Source organism: Heterocephalus glaber, unplaced genomic scaffold (assembly GCF_053883595.1).
Source record: "Heterocephalus glaber isolate CG9 unplaced genomic scaffold, H.glaber_assembly_v1.0 deba00001497, whole genome shotgun sequence".
Classification (NCBI taxonomy): domain Eukaryota; kingdom Metazoa; phylum Chordata; class Mammalia; order Rodentia; family Bathyergidae; genus Heterocephalus; species Heterocephalus glaber.
Genome location: NW_028258320.1, coordinates 67,442,891 through 67,468,154, shown reverse-complemented (window position 1 = coordinate 67,468,154; position 25,264 = coordinate 67,442,891). Strand labels below are relative to the sequence as shown.

The 25,264-nt window shown below is 38.5% G+C and overlaps 2 protein-coding genes across 3 annotated transcripts in view; one reads left to right on the top strand and one right to left on the bottom strand.

The window, feature by feature from the left end:
- The window catches only part of Shtn1 (shootin 1), a 96,901-nt gene that overhangs the window by 2,826 nt on the left and 68,811 nt on the right, over nucleotides 1-25,264 (bottom strand). The window contains exons 14-16 of the mRNA XM_087185250.1: nucleotides 23,155-23,208; nucleotides 18,059-18,179; nucleotides 13,030-13,222 (exon numbers count right to left, since the gene is read on the bottom strand). Coding sequence (XP_087041376.1) covers nucleotides 13,030-13,222; nucleotides 18,059-18,179; nucleotides 23,155-23,208 — 368 coding nt within the window. The remainder of the gene's footprint in view (nucleotides 1-13,029; nucleotides 13,223-18,058; nucleotides 18,180-23,154; nucleotides 23,209-25,264) is intronic.
- Eno4 (enolase 4) overlaps nucleotides 1-25,264 on the top strand; it is a 90,146-nt gene that overhangs the window by 30,434 nt on the left and 34,448 nt on the right. The gene's annotated exons all lie outside the window — the stretch shown is intronic.

Sequence of the window (25,264 nt, the reverse complement as noted above, 5' to 3'; positions counted from 1 at the left end):
AGGAGAACCTCACCACTGGGCTTCTGTCCTGTGCCTGGTGGTCTCTCAGCAGCAGCAGCAGCAGCAGCAGTCAGGGCCAAGGCTCTTAAGACTTTTCTGATCCTCTTGGACAATGCCAGGATTGGGCCTTTTTGTCCCAGAGAACTCACTGCTAACTGTAAGCCACCACAACACTATCCCACCTCTGACTGTGCTGGTGAGCTGTTGGCCAGTGCCAGCCCCTCTCCAGGTGCTGGTTTCCACAATTCCCTGACCTCTCCAGCCCGTCGAACATGCCAGCAGAGTCTCTTACCACATAACACTTCTTTGCTGGAGTTACCACAGTTAATTAGGTGTTTCATGCCTATCTCTTTGATTACCATGTGAGCATCCACAAGGCAGGGACTGTTGGGTTTTATTCACAATATATCCCCAGCACCTTGTGCAGATCATTTTTAAATAAATGAGCAAATATTAAAACTGTGAAAGGCTAAGAATGAATAGAGAGAAACCAAGGCTTTGGTGTGAATAGGTTTTGAGGTCTCATAAAACAACAGAACATACAATCCACTACTGCATGACCCAGTGATAGGTACAAAAAAACCACACTCCTCCCACTTTCTGAGCAGTGCATACTACAAGATCTATCCAAACAAAAGCTTGAAAATCATTCTCTCTGGCTACTGGGTTATATTAATTATGTGACTTGGTCATCATCACATAACTGTCTTTCTTAGGGGTGGTAAAAGTCAATCTCATCAGGAAGCTGAAGGATAGACTGGACAGGATCTTCCATAAATCTTCCATTAAGATTCCTTTGTCTAGGGCCGGGAATTTAGCTCAGTGGTTTTGATGCCTGCTGCGCAAGTGCAAGGATCCGAGTTCGATCTCCGGTACCAAAAAAAAAAAAAAAAAAAAAAGACTCCTTTATCTGCATTAGAAACCATCCACTTTAGCCAAAGAACATTTTGTCAAGGTATCTGCTACTACGCATTGGGGATCCATATGGATGCAGTCCACAGTGATACCTGTTTTGACTTTCTCTGACCCAGGCAGCATCTAAATACCTATGATCAGAGCAGGAATACCACTAAGTGATATAAAGGACCTGTCGTGGGAATGAGACCTTAGGCGACTGAGGGCGCTATCAGTCCATCTATGGAAGTCTACCCCCTCTGTGTCTGATGCTGGGCCTGAATTAAGTTGTTCTTGCAGCTATAAAGGGAAGGGAGGATCACTGTAAAAGTTGCAGAAACCAAGGACAGACTAGAGATGTACCTGTCTCCTAGACTCACAGATCCTGATGATGCAGGCTATGCTGGAGCTTTTCCACATGCACCTGGCCTGGGATGGGGAGAAGCTAGAGGAGAAGATGGGGGAGCTGGGGAAACCTGGGACAGCCACTGCACATACCAGTGAGATGAGTCAGCACACTGACAACAGTGCATCAGCTGTACTCCTGACTTCTAAATATCATGCACATTTCTCTTGTGGTCAACTCTAAACTTGAAACAAATGGGTAAGGAGATTGTAGGAAATGAAGCTGCAGCCTAGCTTAAGCTTTGGTGAAAGCCACAATGAAGTCTGCAGGTCCAGACCAGTCTGGCTTCACCAGCCTGATTCTGAGCCTACCTGTATATAAGCCAGCCAATCTCAAACCACGCAAAGGGGGATTTATCATTCTGACATTCTGGGTAAACAACTTCTGTCGACCCATACCAACCTTCATCACTTCTGAAGAACTACACGGGTATTTCCATGGCCCTGAGTATCTGCAGATGAAGGGTGATAAACACCTCCTAGAAAAAGGTGTCTGCATCAGCTGGGGGCTTAACACCTCCAGTGACTGCTCTCAGGGCTCCACAATGGGAACAACGAGCAGCCTGATTGAACAGAAAACTCGGGAAATATGTAATGTTAGGCTGAAAGTATCCTAGAATTGCCTCAGTCCAAAGAATTGTCTTTCTTGAAGCAAGCTTCTCAGGTGCAGTTGACCTACTATGTGACTTGCAGGTCCCAGTTTGAGAACCCCTTTGTTGATTGTCACCAACCAAGGCACAGTGGGCAGGCTATTTGACTCTGCACTGAAACAGAGCTGATTGGGTTCTCCAGGGTAATGACCACAGCCTAGGGACCTAGGGGGTGAGGGCAGAAAGGGATTAAGGTAGTCATCTAGTCTGACACATCCTTGTACAGATGAGGGAAATATGAAGGCAATGGGATGTGCAGAAGGGGAAAGCCTGGCCCCAGAATAAGCAGCTCAGTCAGTGGCAGAGCCACAGCAGGAGTTGGGAACCATCCCCAATTCCCTCCTCATCCACAATAGCATGCTTTTTCCCAAAGGCACCTATTCCTAGAAACAGGACATGGATGCCACAGGCTAATCTGAGTATGTTTACTGATTTATGTCCATCTGCATCTTTCAGATCTGTAACTATAATGTTCATCCCTTCAAACTCTCCCTTGGTTTCTTTGGGTTTTCCCCCTCTGTAGTTTGCAGTTCCTCCCCATTGGACATCACTAGGTCCATTTCTGGTTCCCCTGGGGAACTGCCCAAAGTTTCTTCTGGAATTAGGGATCTTTCTCCTAGCCTCATCTCTCTATTTCCATCCTCATCCAACAGGAAAAGCCAGAGAGCTCCTTTCGGGACAGTACAGGGAATCCAAGCTCTCATTCAAGGCAGCCACGGTGGCAAATCAAGTCTGAAGCTTCTCCCCAAGATAAAAATCCTGGAAGCAAAGATGCAACAATCCAATGGGAGTTGTAGAATATGATTATTCTGTTCAATTTTTCTGCTTTAATGCAGCACCAAAGGACAATAACTACAAATAAGTAATTCAAAGTCAGTACTCATAAAAATGGCAGCCTTTCTCCTGTGTCCAAGAAGACTTGAAAGTAAAACTTACATGTCTCAGGTGACAAGAAGTAAAACTAAAATCCTGGCACATTCAAGCTAAAGGGATCACTAACATGAGTTAATGTAGCCTCTTGTTAGTTGAGTCCAGAAGAGTGAGGTGAAATGATTTGTCCAAGGCACACAACTTGTTGACAGCAGATACAAGACAAAAACTGGAATCTTGATTTCCTGGCCAGTATTTTTTCCTTGCAACAAAATACTGGTAGTCATTCATGATCCATTCAAATAGATATTTTTCATGGGTCATTTTAGACCATTTGCTCAAATGCAATTTCAAGACAAAAACAAAACCAACAAGCATTATAAAAGCTTAAACACAATATACCAATCTGTGCCACCCTATGAAGCCTCATACCCAAGTACAAGGTGGGTGCCCTTTCAGGAAGTAGCTACTGTTCTCTAGCTGCAGGAGAGCCAAAATGTGGGCTCCATCTGGCAGGGCCCCTTACTGGTAAAAGGAAAGACCTGACTCCAAACTCTTCCGGTACCACAAGAATCAGAACAATCACAAATGGTTCTGCCAAAGCTGAACTTTATAAAGAGATTCAGTGATTTCTCGGACTGTGTCACAAGAGCCTAAAGCACAGCATTCTAATTTTTAAAAAGCACATCATTGTTTGCATTCAATGAAATTCCTTTCAAAATCAACTTTCCATGTTCAATTATAGTCAACAACATTCTAGCTAACATTTCGGCTGCAATTCAAATTAACTAATGCCCAAAAGAGCCCTAATCGACATGGTTCTGAGCTCAATTGAATACAATCAAAGCTCATGAAATGAAGGGGAAAATGCTTATTTCATGCAAATTCTGCATATCACTCAAGCTTAATTTTACTGATAATATAAAGGTGGGACATTTTGAACATTACAGTGAATGAAACTTTTAAGCGGTGAGAGTTATTTTATAAAATGCTACCTCTGAAAAGCTGATTGCCAAACAGTATAAAAATGGTTTGAGGCATAAATGCCAAGTTCATTTCTATTTCACTTCTGAGGTAACTATCTTTCAAATCGCAACAGCTGGACTATTTAACACAATCTGGTGAATCAAAGTATAGCTCTTCTCTGGTCTCCCAGTGGGACATCTGCATTAGTCTGTGGCAGCCATCCAACAAATGACGCACAGCCGGACGGTCTGAACTCTGTTTCATTTACAATAAAAATGGATAAAACCACAATCATATTTACCACCTTCAAGGACAGAAAACGGAAAGATTTAAATTTGTCTTTATAAAGTAGTTTCCTGGGAAAACTCCAAAGGGGAAGTCAGCCTTCTATTTTCCCTAGTGTAAAAATACGTCGTACTTTTTTTTCAAGCCCTTTACACAGTTACTAACTAGAGCAGTGAACAGAAGTAGCATTGCAGCAGAGATAGTTTTTATTGTTTCTTCCTGAAACTCTATTTTTCAAGAGCCTTTAACACACTTGTCCAAAACCTCACAATATGAAGTTTAAAAACTTTCTATATTACTGCCAATTCTCATACTTTTAAATATAATGAAGGTAGAACAAAGCTAAAATTTTGGCTTTGCGTACTTTCTTTAAAATTCCATTTTAGCTCAAGAAATATATTACCTTGTCAATCTGCATCTACTTCTCTTTGTAGGAAAAATAGACTGAATTTTTAATTATAAAAAAAGAACAACATTGAACAGAATGTCTCTGTGTTTGAGAATCTGACATCAGCCTCTAGAGGCTGATTGGTCCTTAAGATTAATACGAGTTCCTTTTGAACAGTGGTAACAATGGCTGGGCAAAGATCCCTGTGTCCATGCTCGGCAATATTTCCTCTAGTTTCCCAAGTGCCACGCAGGCATGTCTCATGTCCCAGATCATCATGGGCACCGTGAAGACTACCCTGGATCTTTTAGCGCAAGCTGTATGGCAGATATTTACAGATTCTGAAAGTGCATCACACCCACCAGCAAAAACAACACTGACACGTGTGAACTGACTGAGTTTAGCTCAGCAAAGATTATGAAAGGAGTGGGGCACCTTTTCCTAGGTTCCATTCCAGCTTTTTGTAATTCTGCCCAATTTTAGTATATGTGCTGCCAAAGTGAGCACACTTTTGCACAACTTTAATCACTGTGAAAATTCATTAAAAGCCAAGCATTATTTACAAGAATATTTTATGAGACATGTCTACTGCAAAACTCACCATACATAAAACTGGCTCTATAAGAAAGACACTAAACACAAAATGCTTGTGCTTTCAAAGTTTGGGGGGACAATATTTTAAAAAACATAATTCTTTCAATGTACTTTGAACTCTTTTAAGATGGAAAGTCACAAAGGACTCAATTTGCCACTTTTCATAGTTACATGATAAATTATATTTCTTTTTTTTTTAATGTTGTTTGATTTTTTGTTGTTGATGTTTTGTTTTGGTTCCAGGGATCAAACTCAGGGCCTTGCACTTGTGAGGCAGGCAGCAGCACCACTGAGCTAAATCGCCAGCCCTGATAAATTATATTCCAAATGAAATGTATTTACCAGGTTAAAGTTTGGTCAGTTTACCCTGAGATCTAAAATTGCTGTTACATTTTAATCAGCTACTTCTATCTGAATAAACTTTAAAAACTCCATTGTACTTCGCTATGTACAAATAAAAGGAAACAAACACTACAGAGACTATTGAAAAATGGTTTTAAAAAAAACTACAAAGTACTGAAAAGCAATTTACAGAAATGATATATTTTATACAAAGTCTTATAAAATCATAGGTGCTTGCAACTGAGAGCAAATGTTACAAGGCAATTAATTCTTTGAGAGAATTCAGAATTACTCAGCAGCATTTTAACTGTAATTTTGAGATTTACTCAACAGCATTTTAACAGTCATTTTTGCACTAGGTGTAATACATCCTGAACAATTACTGTGGAAGAAGCTGCTGTCTGTACAGCCACTCAGAACACATGTAAGACAATACTGGTGGCTGATCTTTCCGGTGGTCCAAAGGATAACTCCTGGGGTGGACTGGGAGGCAGGAAGAAAAGACTAAGCAAAGGGATCTCAACTTCCAGAACGTCCAGTTGTTCTGCTAATTTTGTTGTTCAAACTTAATTGTCCATGTACAGGTACACACGGAGAACTATTGTAATAGTGCTTTTGCTGAACAGAGCTGTTTCCTGCAGTGTCAGTATACAATTCAGCAGTACTAAGATTACAGTTGAGAGCAGAGCAAATCCTTTAATTGTATAAGAGCATCAAATTAAGCAGGAACGTCCATGTGGTTCATTCTGCTAGCTAGTGCTCTCTTCTTGGAAATAAATGTTTACTAAGTACAGGGAAAGTGCCCTTCTTCCAGTCCTTCATGTGGAGCATGTCAGCTTACGTGCACACACACACACACACACACACACACACGCACGCGCGCGCACACACACGGGACAGAAAGAAAGAGGAAGTGATAAAGAAATGGGGTAGGAATGACAGGAGCAAAACCCATTCCTTCCCTGACAGAGACTAAAAGAACTCCCCTAGTCCCCATTTGAACAAAATGTTAGCTCAAATCTCTCTTAAGAAATATAACCTCTTGGTTATATGGCCAAGCAAATTAATTTCCAGCTGAGATCAATGCTTAAGGGAATCATTTTATGCCAAGTTCCCTAAAAGTAAGAATCTCAGTTTCTAAAAGCTCAGATTTTCCAGCCCAATTAAAAGAAAACAAAACAGTATTTTTCCATTTCATTTTTCCATATTGGTATTAGTTTAACACTGGAAATAATGAATAAAACTGAAGAGCCCAGTTAGAGGTCAAAAATGATAAAATCAATCCTACTTTTAATTAGAAACTTGAAAAGCAATTAGATATTTTTTTCTTTCATGGAAATGTTTGACTGATCACACCAACCAAGAGACATCTAAAATTTCTCTTTTATCAAGTATCCTTTGGTATTCAGTTAATGGCCCAAACGAGATGAACTCTTACAAAAATAAATCTCTGTGGGGCCAAAAGTCACATGTATTTAGAGATACCATAGATCTGGAAATTAAATGCAAATTAAAATAAAAATGGTTTTACTGGAAATGGACATTTTTGTATTGAAATTGAAGTCCTATAATTGCTACGTGGGGTTTTGTTTTTTAAATTCTCCTTGGGCAGAATGTGACCTGTTTTGACCTCCCAAACAAAAAAAGCAAGCTAACTGCCTGTCTGGTGTTTTAAAAGGAAATTTAATAGAGTTTGATGAAGCTTCTAGTTTTGGAGGATCTGGATTGAAGAGAAGTATGATGAATTAGAGAAGTATTAACTGGAAGTCTTTGGCAACTGTGGCTTTAAAGGACCTTTGGGAATGACCAAGATAAAAGGTCAGGGCTGAGAAATCACAGCAGATCACAACATTACAGTGCAGTGGAACATGAGCTCCCTTTCAGACAACCTCTCCCTGTGAAGCAGTTTCAAATGAAAAGCCATCTTTGAGGGTGACTGTGACTGTCTCGCTTAATTTTAACTATTAGAAGGACATTCACCTTCCTGAAGTTAATGAAGAGAAAAAGTGAATATGCATCAACAAAACTCCATTTAGAAGAGCAAGGCCACTTCTAGATAAGACTGTTTTCAGAAATGAGAAGCAAGATGCTGGAACACAAGAGCCTCAAGCTTCTGCCTGACTTGGGAGGCTAAAACCTTTTAAAATTGGCTCAGCAGCGGTTTCCATGGTGCCGATAAGACGCTGTGACAAGTCCTAAGATGTCAACCAGATTATGACCCAACCAGGATCACTAGCTATGCAACCCCACTCAACGCTGGCCCCAAGGATACAACTGGCCCCTCAAGAACAACCCTTAGATCTGTCTTTGCAGTGCAGACACACTGAGAATAAATCCTTTCCTGCTTTTCAAAAGAAATCTTCTCAGCTCTTTCTCCATATTGAAGAACCATTTGTCCTGCCTTCCTTCATAGCGATGTCCTAAAATATGATGACCAAATAACTAAGCACAAGCGTTTCCTCTTTTAAAAGGCACAGCATCAAATGGACACAATAAATTTATTTGGGGCTTTAGAATGCATGTTTTTAAAACAACTCAATTCATAGTAATTCACCTTTATATTATACTATCTTTTTTCTGTTAAAGCGCCTTTCTAATCCTGATTAGAGCCAGCCATTTTCAAGGTATTTAACTTCAGGGAAAAAACTTTTCTTCAGCATGTTTGAAATAAGCAATAAAACTAAAAATGGGCGCATGAAATTTATACTGAGGACTAAAGCGGCTTAGGTGGTATTCTGATAGGCTAATTTCCAAAGTTTATTTTAAAGTATGCCCCTTTATTGGCTATTGAACAAAAAAAAAAATTTAAAAGAATCTCTTCCCAATTATTCTTTAAGACATTGTTAGTTCAGATTGACTTTCTTTTTCAAAACTCTTTGTTTTACTGGCAAGAGACCATGACTTCTCATGGCTTAGGTTAGCCCTAGGAACAGGATGCAAAAAGAGATGACACTACCTATGGGTATGCAAGGTCAGAGGAGCAGTATGTGCTCTATCCTAAAATAAACAGAGAAGATTGCCCAATTATTTCCTCTGTGACCAGGCACCTCTAACCCAAATGGGTCTGCAAGTGTTTGGGGCAACAGCGACAGGGCTAGAATGAGTGGGCTGAAAGACAAATCATTTTCACTTACAGGTTCTGATTATGCATTTTTAAAATTAATTTTTTTCATCTTTCTGGGTCTCTGTGTGTTTTATGATACATCTATAAAATACTGAGAGACAAACATGTTACTCCTTATCCTAATTGTGAATATCTTTACCAAGCAACCATGTTTGTTAGGGATTATTAGGGTTCTAGAAACTGAAAGGACTCAGGAGAGTTCCTAATGGACCTGCCTTAATTTCAGATTAGCAGAAACACAACAAAAAGAAAACAAAACACACAGAGAGGGTTACCTGGGCTGTCCAAGGTCACCTGACCCAGTCAGTCACCTAAGAGTTCAGTATCTTACCTTTCAACTCTAACTTTTGTCCTCGATTATCCATATCTCAACATAATAACTGCTAATAATTTTAACACAAAATAGGAAATAATCTATTGAAATACTTTTCATATATTATCTCATTCATATGATAACCCTACAAGCTAGGTGTTCGTAAATTCAATTTACACATGAGGAAAGAGTCATGCATTAAATAATTTGCTCAAGGTCACAAAGACTGTAATTAGCAGATCCAAGACCAGAGTCTAAGTCTGTGTGATTACGGAGTGCAAGTCCTGCAAATAATGGTGCTCCTTGCTACCATGGGCAGATGTGGTAAAAGGCTGTTTTAGAAAACTGGTCATATTGCTTCCTTGCTGTTCCCCTCCCCTGTCTGCAGGGTTTTATCCACGAAGACACAAATCATTCTTGTTGCTCCAACCTTATGCAACAATAGGTTAGCCTATTTCCCAGTACTGTGCTACAGCTGTCTGAAAACAACAGGATAATTTCTTTTAAAATTCTACAGTTTAGAATTTTCTTTTAGATTGACCATGCTATTCATTGATTAGCTTGAATAAAGTTGTCTTGTTATATTTTAACATTATCAGATTAATCTAGATCAACAAGAAAGGTCAAGGGAGCAACAATCAAGCTATATTATTCATTGGCTTAGGCTCGCTCTTTCTTCTTCATAGCATAAAGGGAGAGTATAGCACAGTTCCTATCCAAATTATAGCCAATCAGAATTAATGAAATTCAAATTCACCATGAGATTTATGGCATTATGACTAGATACTATATACTTATTAGAAAAAATTAACAGGAAACAAATATTTAAAGCTATTATTAAAACAGAAATAGAATAAATTAGAATTCCCTGAGCCCTGATTATCTTTTCTTTTTTCTTAAAAAAAAAAAACACCCTTGCTTTGCGTATGCCAATGACAACAGCATTAATTTTAATGAATACTTGTAATTAAAGTATCAAAGGTATCTCTTGCTTTCTCATAGATCTCAAGAAATAAACCAATATATCTCTAACATCATAATTTATAGACAGGAGTTGAATATAATAATCACATGTTGATTTTAGGAAATTTTTTTTTGGTACCAGGGATCGAACTCAGGACCTTCCGCTTCCAAGGCAGGTGGTGGCACCACTGAGCTAAATCCCCAGCCCCGATTTTAGGAATTTTTTGAAAGGAAAAAACTTTCCAAGGATAGCTTTCAAATTTAAATTTCTAGTCAAGTAAAGATCTTATGCAGAAAACAGCTTTGTTTCTACCTTTACTTTTAAAATCTTTCTGGTAGGTGTGCATACTGTCCTGTCCATTTGAGCCAATCCAGAGCACAAGCGGATCTTTCTGTTATCACTAGGTATTCTTGTGTCTCTGATAACTTTCCCTCAGGTAGGTACAAAAGTGAAGAAGATATGCATGACTGAGTGAATGGAATATAAACAACTCCTGGGCTAACATTTAAAAAACCAAATAATCTAATCAATCAACAAAAATCTCTAATACATCTCTAGCTGGTATGCCCCTGTGACTGCTGAATAATGAGAATGCAAGTTAACTGACTGATATTCTGCTATTTAATTAATACCAAAAAGTTGTCCTCACTCTTACTAAGATCCCACCATCGGGTAGGAATTGCTCCAGGTGTCTGAGATATACCAGTAAACAAAACAACAACAAAAGTCCTACCTTCATGGAGCTTCCATTCCAATACAGGGAAGGGAAAAAAGAAACAATAAAGGGTATATAGTATGTTAGAAGATGATAACTGCTATGGGAAAATGAGGTGGGGCAGGGAGGGGAGAATCAGTTTATGGGATGATGAGTTACAACTTTAAATGTGGTGGTCGGGGACACCACACTGAGAAGATGACATCTGAGCAAAGAAATAATAGAGGCAAGGGAAAGCCATGCAGCCTTGGGGAAAACAGCATGGTAGGCAGAAGGGACAGTAGAAGCAAAGGGCCCAGACTGGAATGGGACCTGGCCAAAGACGCTTAAGTGGAAGGAGGAAGAAGGTGAGAGGAGTAGGGGCTGCAGAGAAAGTAGGTGTGGGCATGTTGGGAAAATTATGAATGGATCAGAGACCACTGTGATTGACATCCTGCCTTGATATTGACTCCTGTGAAGAGCTGACAGTCCCACTCACTGGAAATGCTATGGTGGTATGCTCAAAGATCAAAATTAAAGTGCAGCTACTAGTATGCAAAGATGCATTTAAGAGGCGAAGGAAACATTTCAGTTTTTTCACTGCTGACCTGCTCCCAAGTGCTTTGGTAGTTCAAATCTATGAAGTAGGACACTGCGGTTGCCTCCTCCTTAGTGATTAGTATAATAGAGAAAACTTATTAGTCAAAGCCAGCTAGAACAGACCTGAATATAATCCTTCTCATTCCTAGCATCTGGACTAGTTTCAAAAGATCCTGACAAATAACATGAATTCTTACTTTTAAAGCTTGCAGATAACTACATTAACTTCTTATAGTCATTAAAAAGCTATGTTTAAATATAAATGAATGAAGTGTATGTGTCTGAGAAGTGAATAATTTCCCTGTGCATAAACAAAATTCTCTGATTTATTTGGTTTAGCTGTACTTAAGGAACATGTTTCAGAGAGGTGCTCTTATTTGCTGTCTATGAAAATATATGGCACTGGTTATTTCAGCTAGAGAATGTCAAGAACTGAATAATCAAGCATTAGGTTACAAAGTTTAAAAGTTAATACAGCAGCACACAGTATTTGTATTAGTGCTTTAAGTAGATAAATTAAATTGAAATGTGTCTCTTAAGCAGTCATTGAACAACCAAGATGAGAAATAAATTAAGCTTCACATCGGCCTTTATGGCATCTAACAACTGTGTCTGTCAACACATGGATCCTTTTCACTGTCAATTCAACACACATTTTGCAGACCTTGGGCCTGCAATTATTTCATTTCCTTTCTTGGAAATGTAATTTCCACTTACTTTTGGAGAATAAAAGGCAGACAAAAGGAGGAAAGAGTTGCAGTATTTTCTGATTAAGATTATCTGTGTAAAATGGTAAAGGAAAAAAATCTATACACACACACTGATGCATTTCTCAGAAACTAACTTGTCTCAGCCAAATTGCTTTTGTGTCTAGATATTGGTTCAAATGTACCCAGATTGTTGATGTCAAATTAGGTGTTAAACAAATTTAATAGGAAAGATGAAGAATGAATATAGATCATCTTTCTGTAAGAACTGTGCAAATGACTCTAGTCAAAAGAAACACATGACTACAGGAGAAAATGTGCCTTTAAACACAATGAAATTAGATAAAACTGTAAATCAGCAAAGAAGGCCATTCATTCCAAAAGAGAGAGAGAGAAAAAAAGTTAATAGTACCAATGAGAGAAATGCAAGAGAAGAAAAAATACCAGTTGGCAAAAATAGATCCAAATTGAATTTCAACTTCATTTGTCCAGGTTTCACCTTTTAAGCTAAGACAGCTAAACTACAAAAAAGGGGCTCTTTCTCTCTTGACAGAACAGGAAATCAGAGGTTTAATTAACTGTGATTACAATATTCAACTGATCTGATTTGTCTCACCTCTTCCTTTTCTTTAAATGACAAACTAGCTGACATTCTGGTGAGAGAACTAAAGCAAAACTGTAGACTGATTTCAAAAAGAGCTTGCCATTGTTACAAAACAAAGTGATCTTCCACTAGAACTCTCTGACGAAGTGACACTTTTAAGTCAGTCAATATAGATTACATATTGCATTTCTTTCTCAGAATAGAGCAGTATGAAGGCACATCTTTCACTGAGGACCAGGAGATATGGCTGTACAAAGGTACCATCCAAAGAGGCCGTGAATGATCTAGTATCTTCTTCAGCTGCTCGGGAACCTTTAAGAGAGATGATCTAAGCATTTAACTTTGAAAACATTAATTGTCTTCTGATGCTAGGTGATTTCTTTCTGTACAATAAGAATATGATTGTCAAAACAGTTTAGGAGAAGGAACTCTCTTTAGACATGGTATTTGTTTTGGATCTGAACAAAACTTCTAAGCTAGGAGAGCCTAGAAGCAAAAGTTGGCTCATCAAAGGCAAGAAGAGAATTGGCTAGCCAAGCCAAAATCTAACGACAAATAAACAAAAGAAACACATGTTAGTCCTTACAGATTCTTCTACATAGTACTTAGTAAAGAGCATTGTTACTTACTGAAATGAAACCTTGGAACTTGTGCATCCTTCCAATTTACGGGACCCTTCACCTGGCTCAGGTGTGAGGGGGGACCGGCTGTTGAATTCTGCCTCCAGAGTGTTCTTGTTCAAGGCTGTTTTTGTTACACTGGATACAGAACCCAACACTGGCATGGATTTGGACTCTGAGGTGGCTAATATCCCAGTTGGACCTTAAAACCAAACACATACCTCAAGTTTAATCATTCTGTGTGACACTTATTAATATGGCACTGAAAAACAGATTAGGTGAAAATCCCTCAAGATGTAAAAAGGCCAAGTTTGTTAAAAATTTCAAGGGCATGTTAAAAAAATTTTCCTACTGGAAATCTGCTCTGCTTTGGTGGCACTACTGCTTTTCAGTGCCGCAGGAGCATGCTGAGAAATTATACGCAGACCTTTAAGAATCTACAAAGTCCCCAGGCTACAGTGCCTTGCTGACCAGTGTTCACAGCAATACAAGAATTGTGAAAATGCTTTTCTTCTCCCAGAGCATGGCTTTCTGAAAGCCCTGCTTGAGCCATTTCACCTCTCAAGAGTTAATTCTTCCCAAAACTCAGCTCTGCATTTTAAACAGAAAATGAAACAATGTCAAAAGGATCTTTTTAAAAAGCTTATGAGGGCTTCTTGAGCATTAAACAGCTTCTATGAACATTTTCATTTTAATGTGAATGAGAAGTAAGTGGATTTATTGCCTCTTAAAATACAGACACAGGATTATAGAAATTAAGTGACAAAGAGTTTGGCTGTTTACTTCTTGGACTTTTCTGTTCTTTGGGACAGCATTTAAAAACTACAATAGAACTTGTTATTGAAATGATTGGCATACCCACCTGAAAATTCTGGGCACTGAAATTTTGCCTCTTCGTGAATTTTTTTCTATCTTTAGGTAGAAAGATTCTATCGTAGGTAGTTCTCCTCTAAGCAAGATTCTAGTGTAGCTTTCCGGAAACTCTAGCCTGACTGCTTTTAAAATAGGGATTTATGAAGTCACAAATATGCAAATTTAATAACAATTTCTAAAAAATGAAGTTAGAGGATAACCTTGAAAGGTGCTACTAAGTAAAGGACAAAGCTTGGGAGTCTCTTTATCCTTAAGAAATGTCGGATCATCTATCAAGATGGAAACTTCTAGTGGGCACAATTCAAAATACTAGCTAATCCATGATCATTAATATTTAGCTCTGAAATTTTATTCTTACATTTGGCTAGAATATGTCTGATGTACTACAACAGTAAAATACATCAACTTTATAAATAAAGGTCTGATTTGGAAAACCAGCTAAGAGGAACTAGAGAATTCCTCAGCCAATCTTTTAAATATCTCTTTTGCTGACTCCATGTAGACAGAGCATAGAACCTTTCTGGTGTGGTAAAAGCCCCAGCCCACAAAGCATTGGTCTCGGACTTCTTTACTTATTTCCTCTAAACCATGTGGGCAGACAGGTGGTGACATTATTGAATATTCTAGTTGAAAAGGGCTTTTCCTCCCAGCTACTTTTATTAAGCCTCATGTTGCATGGGGATGTGGGAGTAAAGACAGAAAAAGCATAAAAAAAAAAGAAAGAAAGAAAAAAGAAAGCAAGCTCCTGAAAATATAAACATGAAATTGAATTCAAGATTTGCTTCAGATCAGCCCTATTCTGCCCTTGAACAATTGTTGACTACAGCACTAGATAGCTTTAAACAATCTGTCCTTGTAGGGAGGCAAGATCTGTTTCGGAATACATCAACGCCTGCTGCTTGTTCAGCAACTGAAGCCAATTAAAAAGGGGGAAGAGAAGTAAGCTGAGCCAGAGCTCCTATTTTTCTTACATATAAAAAGCAATCAAGAAAAATGCACAATGTCTGAGATTATTACTTCATCCTGCCTAAGCCACAATGTTTTCTAAGAGGCACTTAGTGCTCTGTGAGATGTCAATATGGCAGGCCACTGAGGCAGGTAAAGCAAGAGAACATCATCAATTAAGCCCAGAAGAAACACTGAAACAAGTGGTATGTCCCTGGCCCCTGAGGAGATACCCACTAACTTGAGATCTGAGTTCTGCAAAACTCAGGCTGCCTCTTTATGACGCTTTCATTCTCAGCTCCTGTCCTCTCCCACTTACTTTGTATACAAAAGCAAACAATCTCAGAGACCCAAGTGCACCCAAGGCAGAAACCTATCCAAGGTCTCCTCTCTGTCATTTGACTCCTGCCATGTAGCTGCCAGGCTTTAGCTGCTTCCTCATTCCCTACCCCCAAATTTCTACTTTGTCATTACATGACCTTTCAAGAAAGATTCACATTGTAAATGCCTCTTCCAGTTTGATGCTAAGAAAATATTTATACTACCAAAAAAAGGGATATTTGTTTTTAGATGATGAAAACTTGTTAGTTTGTTTCTTTCATTTTGCTGCTCTTCTGACTTGGCTATTAGGAAGCTCAAAATCTGCTCAATTACAAGTTACTCCCTTAGTATAAGTTTCTTTTCCATCTCGCCAGTGACAATTCTTATTTTTCTATTCATGTACTAGTGGTTCTAACTGAAACTATATCTTTTATTCTAACTTCCCTCAAATGCTATGCTAATTGTATATTAGTGGGTTACAATAGTTAAAATGAGAGATTCTCACTATGCCTTTACATTGTGTTACTTTCTCCACTCTTTGAATTACAGTATTCTATTTCTATATTGACCAAAAGGAAAATGTTCCCTCATTTCTTCCACTGAAAGCTAACTCTGAAACAGTGAGTGTTGTACATTTGACCAAATTCATGAGTGAAGTAAGAATGTTTCTGGAAGAACAATACAATCCATGTCAAAACAGAAGTAAATGACCTTCTCCTTAAAAAACAAAGAAAGGTCATCTATAGAGTCCTAAAAAATGGCAATGCCTGCAGGAATACTTTAGGGATGGAATTATGGAAAGGATAACTCAGGCATGGATCAAGTCACAAAAAGATGATGATTCACACATAAGCACCTGTATGTGTAAAGCAATCCTATGAAAAAATATCCTATAGCACCCCTTTAATTTTTCTGAGAGGCGGTTATTTGGGGAAGGGAGAAAGAAGCCTTGTAGGATTTTAATAGAAGAATTTGCAGACTGAACTAGAACCTGAATAGCTATGTTTTTTTTAAAAAATAAGAAAACAAAGCTTTCATCTTTTCATAATACAAGTATGGCTGGTATTTAGCTCATTTTAATCCAAGAAGCCAATTTATTCAATTGTTTGAATATATCCTTATGTAAAAAACAGAGTTTAAAATGATCAAGACCTCATCTTTAATATTCTAGCAACTTAAATTTGGTCAACATGACTCAATATTTTGCAGATGTAAGGCCAGGGATTTACCTCAGTGGTGCCATCGCCTGCCTCGCAAGAACAAGGTCCCAAGTTTGATCCCAGGTACCCGCCCCCCCAATTTTTTTTTTTTTTGCAGATTTTAAATAGTTACAATGGACTATTTGAAATCAACCTAGTTGAGTCTAAAAGATTCAGCCCATTAGCTATGGTTGCTGATGATTTATGGCAATTTTTCAAAGTCAGTCTCCTTTCTAGCCACAAGGGGAAAACCTCAAGAGCTTCTACTAATTCCCATGACCAAGCTGATGAAAACAACTGAAGACAAAGTCAGTTCTGCAACAGATTCTGAGGCTTAATACATGGCTACCTGATTCAAATATAAGCTGTGAGCTCTGGCCTTGTTTACATGGTGCTTTTATAGTTGGTGACACAGCTGTAATTTCTCATTCACATGTTTCAGAAGCTGAAACAGTAAGATAAATGGATATAAACAGTAAAGATGATTTTTTGCATTTGTAACTAAAGTATGACTATTACTAAAACTATAATTACTGATAGGTCTCCCACTACCTCAGCAGCTATTATGTATAGTAGCTGCCCTCTTCCTATTGTGCCTTGCCCCCTCCCCTGTGTGACATCATGCCAAGATGGTTGCTCCCACCAAAAAATAAACCCTTCTTCCCAGCATGCCCCTGTTCCTGCCTAGAAAGTAACCTAATACTCGCTCACCTCCTACCATCTAGTGACATCACCGGCTCCTCCATTCCCTAGTCACTACCTCACTCAACCCCACCTCGGCCCCTACAAACCCCACCTCAGTCTCTATAAAAGACTCTCCCTGCCCCGGCTATATTGCTTTTGTCTCTCCTTTGTTCAGAGACGGCCTGGCAGATCTATTCCCCTAATAAAGGCTTGTTGTGGCCTGGTCTGGTCTTGGTCTTCGGCCCTTTTACCTGACAATTACTATGTCCTTACTTTGTGCCTGGCTCAGCAGTAAACACTTTTTATATATTGACTGACTTACTCTTGAAAATAATCCTATGAAGCAGTGCTTTTATTATCATCACTTTAGAGATGAAGACACCGAGAAAAGTTGAGTAATTTGCCTAAGGAAAGGGATTGAAGAAAGGACTGAACTGGGATTCAAAAACAGGCAACCTGGTTCTCGAGCCTGTACTTGATGTTATATTCTTGCCCAAACCCATCCTGAATGTCTTTACACTAGGGAATCTCAGATTAAATAAATCGGATCTGTATATGGCTGATTATCTACAAATAAATAAATGAACCAATAAATAAAAAGGGGAAGGGGAAGTGGGAGGGGGAGGGGAAAGGAAAGAAGGGAAAAGAATAAATATGAGAAAAGGAAAAAAGGGAAACAAAGTCTTTGTAAATAGGGAGGGGTGGAAGGGTTGAAGGGAGGGCAGGGGAAGGGGGGAAAATAAGAACCAAGATATATCATGTAAAGGTACAAATCTCCAATGATGAATGTCATCATACTGTGTACCTAAAATGTGCCAATAAACTTAATGAATTTTAAAAAACAATTAGAGTTCTTATAAGATATTCAGAAATACCCTTTGCCCACCCAATACTTCTCACTCACATTAAAAATAATATGGTAATAACAATTTTTTAAACATGTTTTATGTTAAAAAGGGACTACAGGAAGAGGTTTCAGAGATGAAGAGGACTGTGGAGAATTCAAACTCGCTTACTACTGCTATCTGCTTCTGCTGTCACCTTTCTGCGACGCAAAATCCTTTCTAACTCAGTTTCACTGTTTTCAGGGTCAAGAGATTTTAAGCTTCTTGAACTAGTGGATTTGTTAAGTGTCCCCTAAAGTGAAAACAGAAACAAAAAGATTAATATCTTAATACAATATACAAAGGAATATAAAAATCAAACCAACAAAACATTATCAGAATTTGAATGGGATTAGGAAACAAAACAAACTTGCTGTATATATATATATATAACTTTTTAAATGTACACATCCTCAACAACACAGAGCACTGGATCATTTAAGAAGATGCTCCTGATGATGTAGTTGCTGGCTTCACATCAGAACAGCAGTACAAGAACACTTCTGGAAGAGCTGACTGAAATTCAGCAGTGGGAAGGTACTTGCCCATGGATAATAAAGATTCTGATGTGTGTTGCTCAGCTGGAGAAGAAAATGGATATATTAAACTCACCTTCGAAGGATATTCTGACATGGCACCCTTGAGCTAGTGAACTCAAATTCATATAGCACTAAAAAAAGTGTGGCCAGTTCTTCAGAGGGAGACGCACCCTGGCTGCATACCTGGTGACCATGGCTGTAGTGGCTACAAAGGAGGCACGGAAAGCTCTCCAGTGTCCTAAGCAAAGAAGGATGGCACTGTGTACACCTTGAATTCAGTGTGGAAGAGGAAAGGTGTAATCATACAGGGAAGCCTCTTAATTCCTTATTCCTAACAGAGGAGACAGTGAATGTGTTTTCAGTACCCAGAAGACACAGGAAGAAACGAGAGGCCATCAAGCTGTGCCCCTGCTGCAACTGGAGTCGGCTTCCAAGAAGACAACGACCCATGTAGTGGTTCCCTCCTCAGCCTCTCTGGAAGTACGAAATGGAGGGAGATCTATGTTTTCCATCTCCATTTCTAGTCAAGTGTCTATACAGAATGTGGGTGATCTACCTTTCTTTCATTATATGTAAGGATTGACTTAGCACTCCAACATTAGAAGTTTTCCATAAGAAATGGCCACTGTTGCTTAAGTGCCATAAGTTTGGGAACACATGGAGGAAGAAAGAGCTGTTATCTTCTGATCAAAAGATAAAAGAACCTCAGGTCTGGTATAACTGGTCAGATTTCATGCCAGAGTCCGAAGGCAGCTTTTGCCCAGCAAGGCTGATAAATCATGCCAGCTTTTGTAATGTTGGAACTAAGCTACTGTCTTAGTCTTACTCCCTCCTTACTGCCGACTTCTGGAAGGATTATAAGAAATCTACTGGCTAAACATGGTAACCTGTGTTTCTTCTTTAGCCTATAAAACAAAGTTCCTTGTAAAATCAGCTGGTTATAAATTTCACATGATATAGGTTGTAATGTTTTGTTTATAACAAGTTTTTTTCCCCCTATCTGCTGAAAGTTATAGAAAAGTAGCCTATTGTCAAGAGGAAATTGACTAAAAAGATCAGGAGATTCTATTATTTTGTTGTCAGCTTTCTAACCAACTGATGTGTGGAATACTTAGATAAGGCTCATATTTTAACCAGGCATATGCTACTTTTCTCCCTTGGAAGTCCCTCTTTTTACTTTTCATTTATTACACAAATTCATAAAATATATTAAAAGGAAAATCACATCATGTGTAATACTATAATAGCTTATATTATAATTGAAAACCAGGATGATTTGGCTTAACAGTACAGGTCTGCATCTACTCATAGACGAGAAATACAGTAAGGTGTGATGGACACTGACAAAGTAAAGATGACAAGCTACTGTCATTTTAGATACACTTGTAGAACAATTATCCTTGTATCATTCGTATTGCTAATTCTTTAAAACTTAACATCTGTATCACTTGTTAACAGTTATTTGAAAACTTATGGTTATCACTATTGACATAACTTATAAAACTACTACTACAACATTACTTGAATGTCAAGAGGCTGAGTCATTTCAAGGCAAAGGAATAGGATATCTTTTATCGATGAATTTATCTTCCACAACAACCTTTAGTTTTTCATTTAGATAAATTCCTGACTGCGATAAGCTACCCTGTGGTCATATCTGATACTAAAGAAATCCACTTTCCAAGTTCTAACCCTTGAATCCCAAATTTCTTTTTTTCCATTTACTGGCTGATGTGTTTAATTCAGCTAATACTTGTATTAGTAAAATTTAAATATATAGGCAATTGTGGAAGACAAAAAGATTTCTGCATGACTCTTCACTGAAATGATAAAGAGCTCAGCTAATAAATTACCTAATTCCTTCATTTTACAAGGAGAATTTCAAACTCCATGAGCTGCATAGTTTGCCCACGGCCCACAGTAAGTCAGTGATGGGCTGGACACAGAATTTAGATCTTCTAATTCCCAAACCGGACTCTATTTCAAGCCACCATGACCATCTAAAATCTTAGTCTCCATGCTCATTAAATCTCCATGATGCTGACTAATGTAATTTTCAGGTGGCAAAATTAACTGTTCAACAATTCTCATGCACTTTGTAAAACTGAAGATGTTTGAAAAAGACTGGCAAGAGCATTTGTTTCAAGCGGATTTTGTATTTGTTTTAGAGCCATCCAAAGAGACACTTAGGTTAATGTGTATCAATTTAGTCTTTAGAAATCATCATTGCCACTTAGAGGGGCTTTTAAATGATTGGGGTAATTCGAGTGGTTTCATCTGCTAAACCTCAAAACTTCTGTATGAATACGAGAAGTGAATTATTTATATTTTTATCTACAAAATAGCTTTGAAACTTTAGTGGAAGTAGATTCAGAAAAATGAATAGTCAATAATTTTACTGACTTTAAAAATCATACAACTCAAAAAATACAGGGCTGGGGATTTAGCTCAGTGGTGCCGCTGCCTGCCTTGCAAGCATAAGGTCCTGAGTTTGATCCCCGTACCAAAAACAAAAAACAAAAAGAGCTTTCCAACTCCTCCAAACCAGAGATCTGTTTCCATATGTACTATCTCAATAGTAGCTAAATCTCTAAGTCATATTTATACCTTGGGTCACATTCCATGTCAATAAAAACATCCCTCACAGAGCTGCTTCTTGCTTTCAGCCCTACAAGGGAACTGAACATGTGCTTCATGGTATCTCCCAACAGGTGTTTGCTGTCCACACCAGTACACAACTGGAGAGTTTTGGTGGAGTTTTTCCATGTATGCTTCTCAGATGCCATGACTATGCAGTTGGCATCATGTGCTTTATTGAGTACTGATAATCTTAACAGTCTAAATTCCAGCAAGAACTACCAAAAAGCAGGCTGAGCTTTCTCTTTCTAACAAGAATGTGTAGGGTTGTGTTTTTGTTTTTGTTTTGTCTTATGTGACTTGGAGTTAAAAGTGATCTACTATCCCTTAAAGGGAATTTCTTTGGGGGTAGAAGAGATTTTGGCATTTGGCAAGGAGAATAGGGGACAGAGTCATGAGTTCCAGTTTTTAAAATACTTAATGGGAAGAAATAATATTGTCAAAATATCTCCTAGTGACATGTTGATGCCAGATAAGATAAAGAGATCTAATGGATTTAGGGCAAGAAAGAGCAATATGTCAAAAAAAGAGAAAAAAGTTTTTAAAATTTTTAGAATTTGAATACATTTCAAAAATTTCTCTCCTGGAAATGTCATAAAATTATAGTGAATATGGGGGTATAGCTCAGTGTTAGAGCATTTGCCTAGAATAATTAAGGCACTGGCTTCATTCTCCAGTCACATACACACACACACACACACACACACACACACACACACACACGCTTGCTACCATCCAGTGTATCACAGCATGGAATATCTTGGATAATCAAGTATTATCATATGTTTCTCATACAAATGTCTGATTTTCTAAACAAACCCAAATTTTTAAAAACTCAAATTCAGTACAATTTACTCTTACTGAAAATGAGACCTGCTCTCTGGAACCTCACAGCACCCCTAGGGACATCTTCATCAATATGAATTAGCATTATAATGCACAGACAACAAAAGGGACCATCATGGGTAATGCTCCTTAACGGAACCCACTGGATAACAAAATCTTCTGATCAAAGAATCCATTAGATAATAACCACATCCTTTTGCAGTGGTTTTAATCCTTGATTCTGTAGGTAGACCACCACTGTTAGCCAGTGATATACCTCTTTTCAGGGCTAATCCCACTCACTTGAAACTAAAGTGAACTAATTAAGCCATTCTGTGTTAAGTCTACTGTTTAAAGAGGGCTTGATGAAAATAATGTTGTTTACCACCATTATGTGGATGTCTATACACAATGGATAATTAGCACAGTAACTACAAACAGGGGAGTATTTAGTCCCGCACTTTCGCCTCCATGTTTGTTGACTTACTGTGCATAACTGAGATCAGGACTGAAATAGGGTCTGAATATAGAGCTTTCTGCCTGGAGCACTTCTTACTTGAGGTGTTTGTCTGACAGCAACTGCTGGAGAAGGCAGCCGACATTTACTCCGTATTTCAGAAGACAGAAACAGGAAGAGATGGGCATTATGTATGTTCTCCAACAAATGTGAATTGCCTTTAGAAAATGAAATCAGTGACATAAAGAAAGGGACTTTTATCCTCCAATTTCTCATGGAATAATTGTTTCAGCTGTGAGAAAAAGCAAACTGTGACCCTGAGATAAACATATTTGGGTAGAAGCTCAGCTTTACATGCAGGTGTCAAGAATTCCAATTTTGTGATTCAAAGGAAAGCATTATTTATGTGAAGCATCATCCATCTACTATAGTTCCGTTATTCATAAACATGTACTGATCCTCACATATGGTCAGATACTTGATCTTCAGGGTGCAAAGCCAGGATTAGAAGGCAAGAACAGGAAACAATGACATTGGTGAAAGTGTAAACCGGTCTTTCACAACAGAAAGAGCAAAGTGTTACTTCATCCGTTATTAGCACATGTGCTGGAGGAATCCATAAATAAAATCAAGTAAACTGTCAAGAGAAATGAATGGAAAGAAAACCATAACAAAAACAATTATTCATGAAACGAGACAGACTGTAAAAATATTCTCCTTTCATTTCCCAATTTACTATAAACCCACAATAAACTAGTATCTATTCTTACCAGTATTCCTTTTAGTTCATTCACTGCACTTTCAGAGCCCTTTGAAGATTCTGGCTACAAGTATAAAGAGAAAAATAAGTATTGAGTAAATCAGTTTTAAAATACTAAATATTTTTACATGGCAAATCATTGGTAGCTATATTGGTGGTATGTATGGCTATATATTTTTTTAACTAGGTCTATGGCTCAAGGTTTGAAAAAAAATATTAGCCATGTCATATTAGTGCTCCCCAGTGGCAGCAGAACAGAAAATTAGAAGTTATATTCATAGCAAAGGCACTTGTGCTACTACCTTGTAATTATTTTGTAACCTCTTAGTTTTATCAGCATAGATGGAAAAGATCAGGTAAATACCAGATTTTAAAGATTTGATTCCACATTATTCAGAATTTTTAATAACAAACTGTTCTCCATGCACATCACTGAACTTCTGCCAGCAGGCGGGGAAGAGAGAAGGCAGTGCAGAGCGGAAAGCAAGCACTGGGGCAAAACACCTCTCGGCCCCACTAGCTCCTTGTGAGGCCAGCTTACAGGTGCCTGGCATGTCTTGTTTCAAGAATCTCACAACAGGACGGTCAGAGAAGGGAGCAGGGAAGAAGGTGGCTTCCAGGAAAGGGTTAGCATCCCTGCCTGACAGAGTAGCAAGGGCCCTCTAAGGGGAGCAGCCTCATTGCTTCATCTCATGAAGAACTTAGACGTGAGGAATGCAGGATTTGAGGCAGGTGTCTCCACTGCAAGCCCAGTTCTGGCCACACCAAAAACAAAATAATTTCAAATAAAATTCTGGGTAATCCCTGTCTGCCCCAGTGGATCCTTCGACTAATTTAAGGGAGGGAAAATTGAGGCTGGGGCCCCATGAAAAAGCAGCTCAGGAAAGACCTCTGATACCCCTGTATCAATTCCTCTCACAAAGGATAGAGATGGAGAGAAAATTTGCAAGTCATGGTGACTGGAACCCCTGGAGCTTCTCAGTCGCAGAAAAGAGGTGAAGCTAGTCTCTCTCATCAAAAAATGGGAGGCAATCAACAGCAATGCATATTCCCCTCCTATCCAAAAACAACAAATAAGCTCCTATTGCAACTTTAAAAAAATGAAGATAGTGCAAAATTAGGCTACTGCATTCCACTTTCATAGCCCAGGTTTCCTGTGAATCATATGTGCCCTCAGTGCCAGGCATGAACTCTACGATACTCATTTCGACTGTGCCAGCACCATCCATAGTATCAAGGAATTTAGAAAATATGCAGTTAAATTAGTATTCTCCAGGCAAGTTTGACTTCTGCAGGAAAACTGTTCACATGACAACTGGGACTTCTGAACAAATGCCCTGCATCGAGGCATACTCAAAGTGCTGCCATGCCACCCAAGCTGTTCTGATTGCAAAAACCTTTTGGAGCGTGGACTGAGAATTCTCGAACTGCAACATTTCAGGAAGCACTGATGGCACAGGGGGAACAAGGCTGTACTGAGCATGCACTGACCATTTGTTTCAGAAGTCACTGACCTGGCCATTCAGTACTACATCTACACAGCTTAAGCATTACCAGCGAAAAACCCAGTCATCCACTGATCCTTGTTCGGTTGTTTTCCAGATTCTGAATTGACATTAAATAATGTGCAACTGTTAGAAGAGTTATGGGAAGAAAGAAAGAGCACAAAGTGATACTCTGAAAATGAAAGTACATGCAGAACATTGATTGCTTATGATTTAAGAAGTTTCTAACATTTTTCTCCTCTAAACTAATTTTGTTTCTTTATGACACTGCATTTTTCTCTAGTAATAGTTTGGCTTTGCTTATTCTTTCCATAATAGTTGTGACATGAAAGTCATAAAAAAAAATGCATTCTTTTTCAAAGTGGCACTCAGACCCTGAATTTTAAAGCATTTTCACATTTTATTCCACTGAATCCTGATGACCACCCCGTGAGTCAGACAGAGCAGGTGCTGACCCAGTTTTGTGTAGGAAAAAGCACGGGAAAGCTGGTAGTAGTACCAGGGCCTCAACTCCAAAAACAGCACTTGTCTTTCACTCAACCAGTCCTGCCAGACTGTTCTACCCAGCTTCCCTTCCAGTTTTACATTCTGTTCTTTACTCAGAAAATGGCTTCC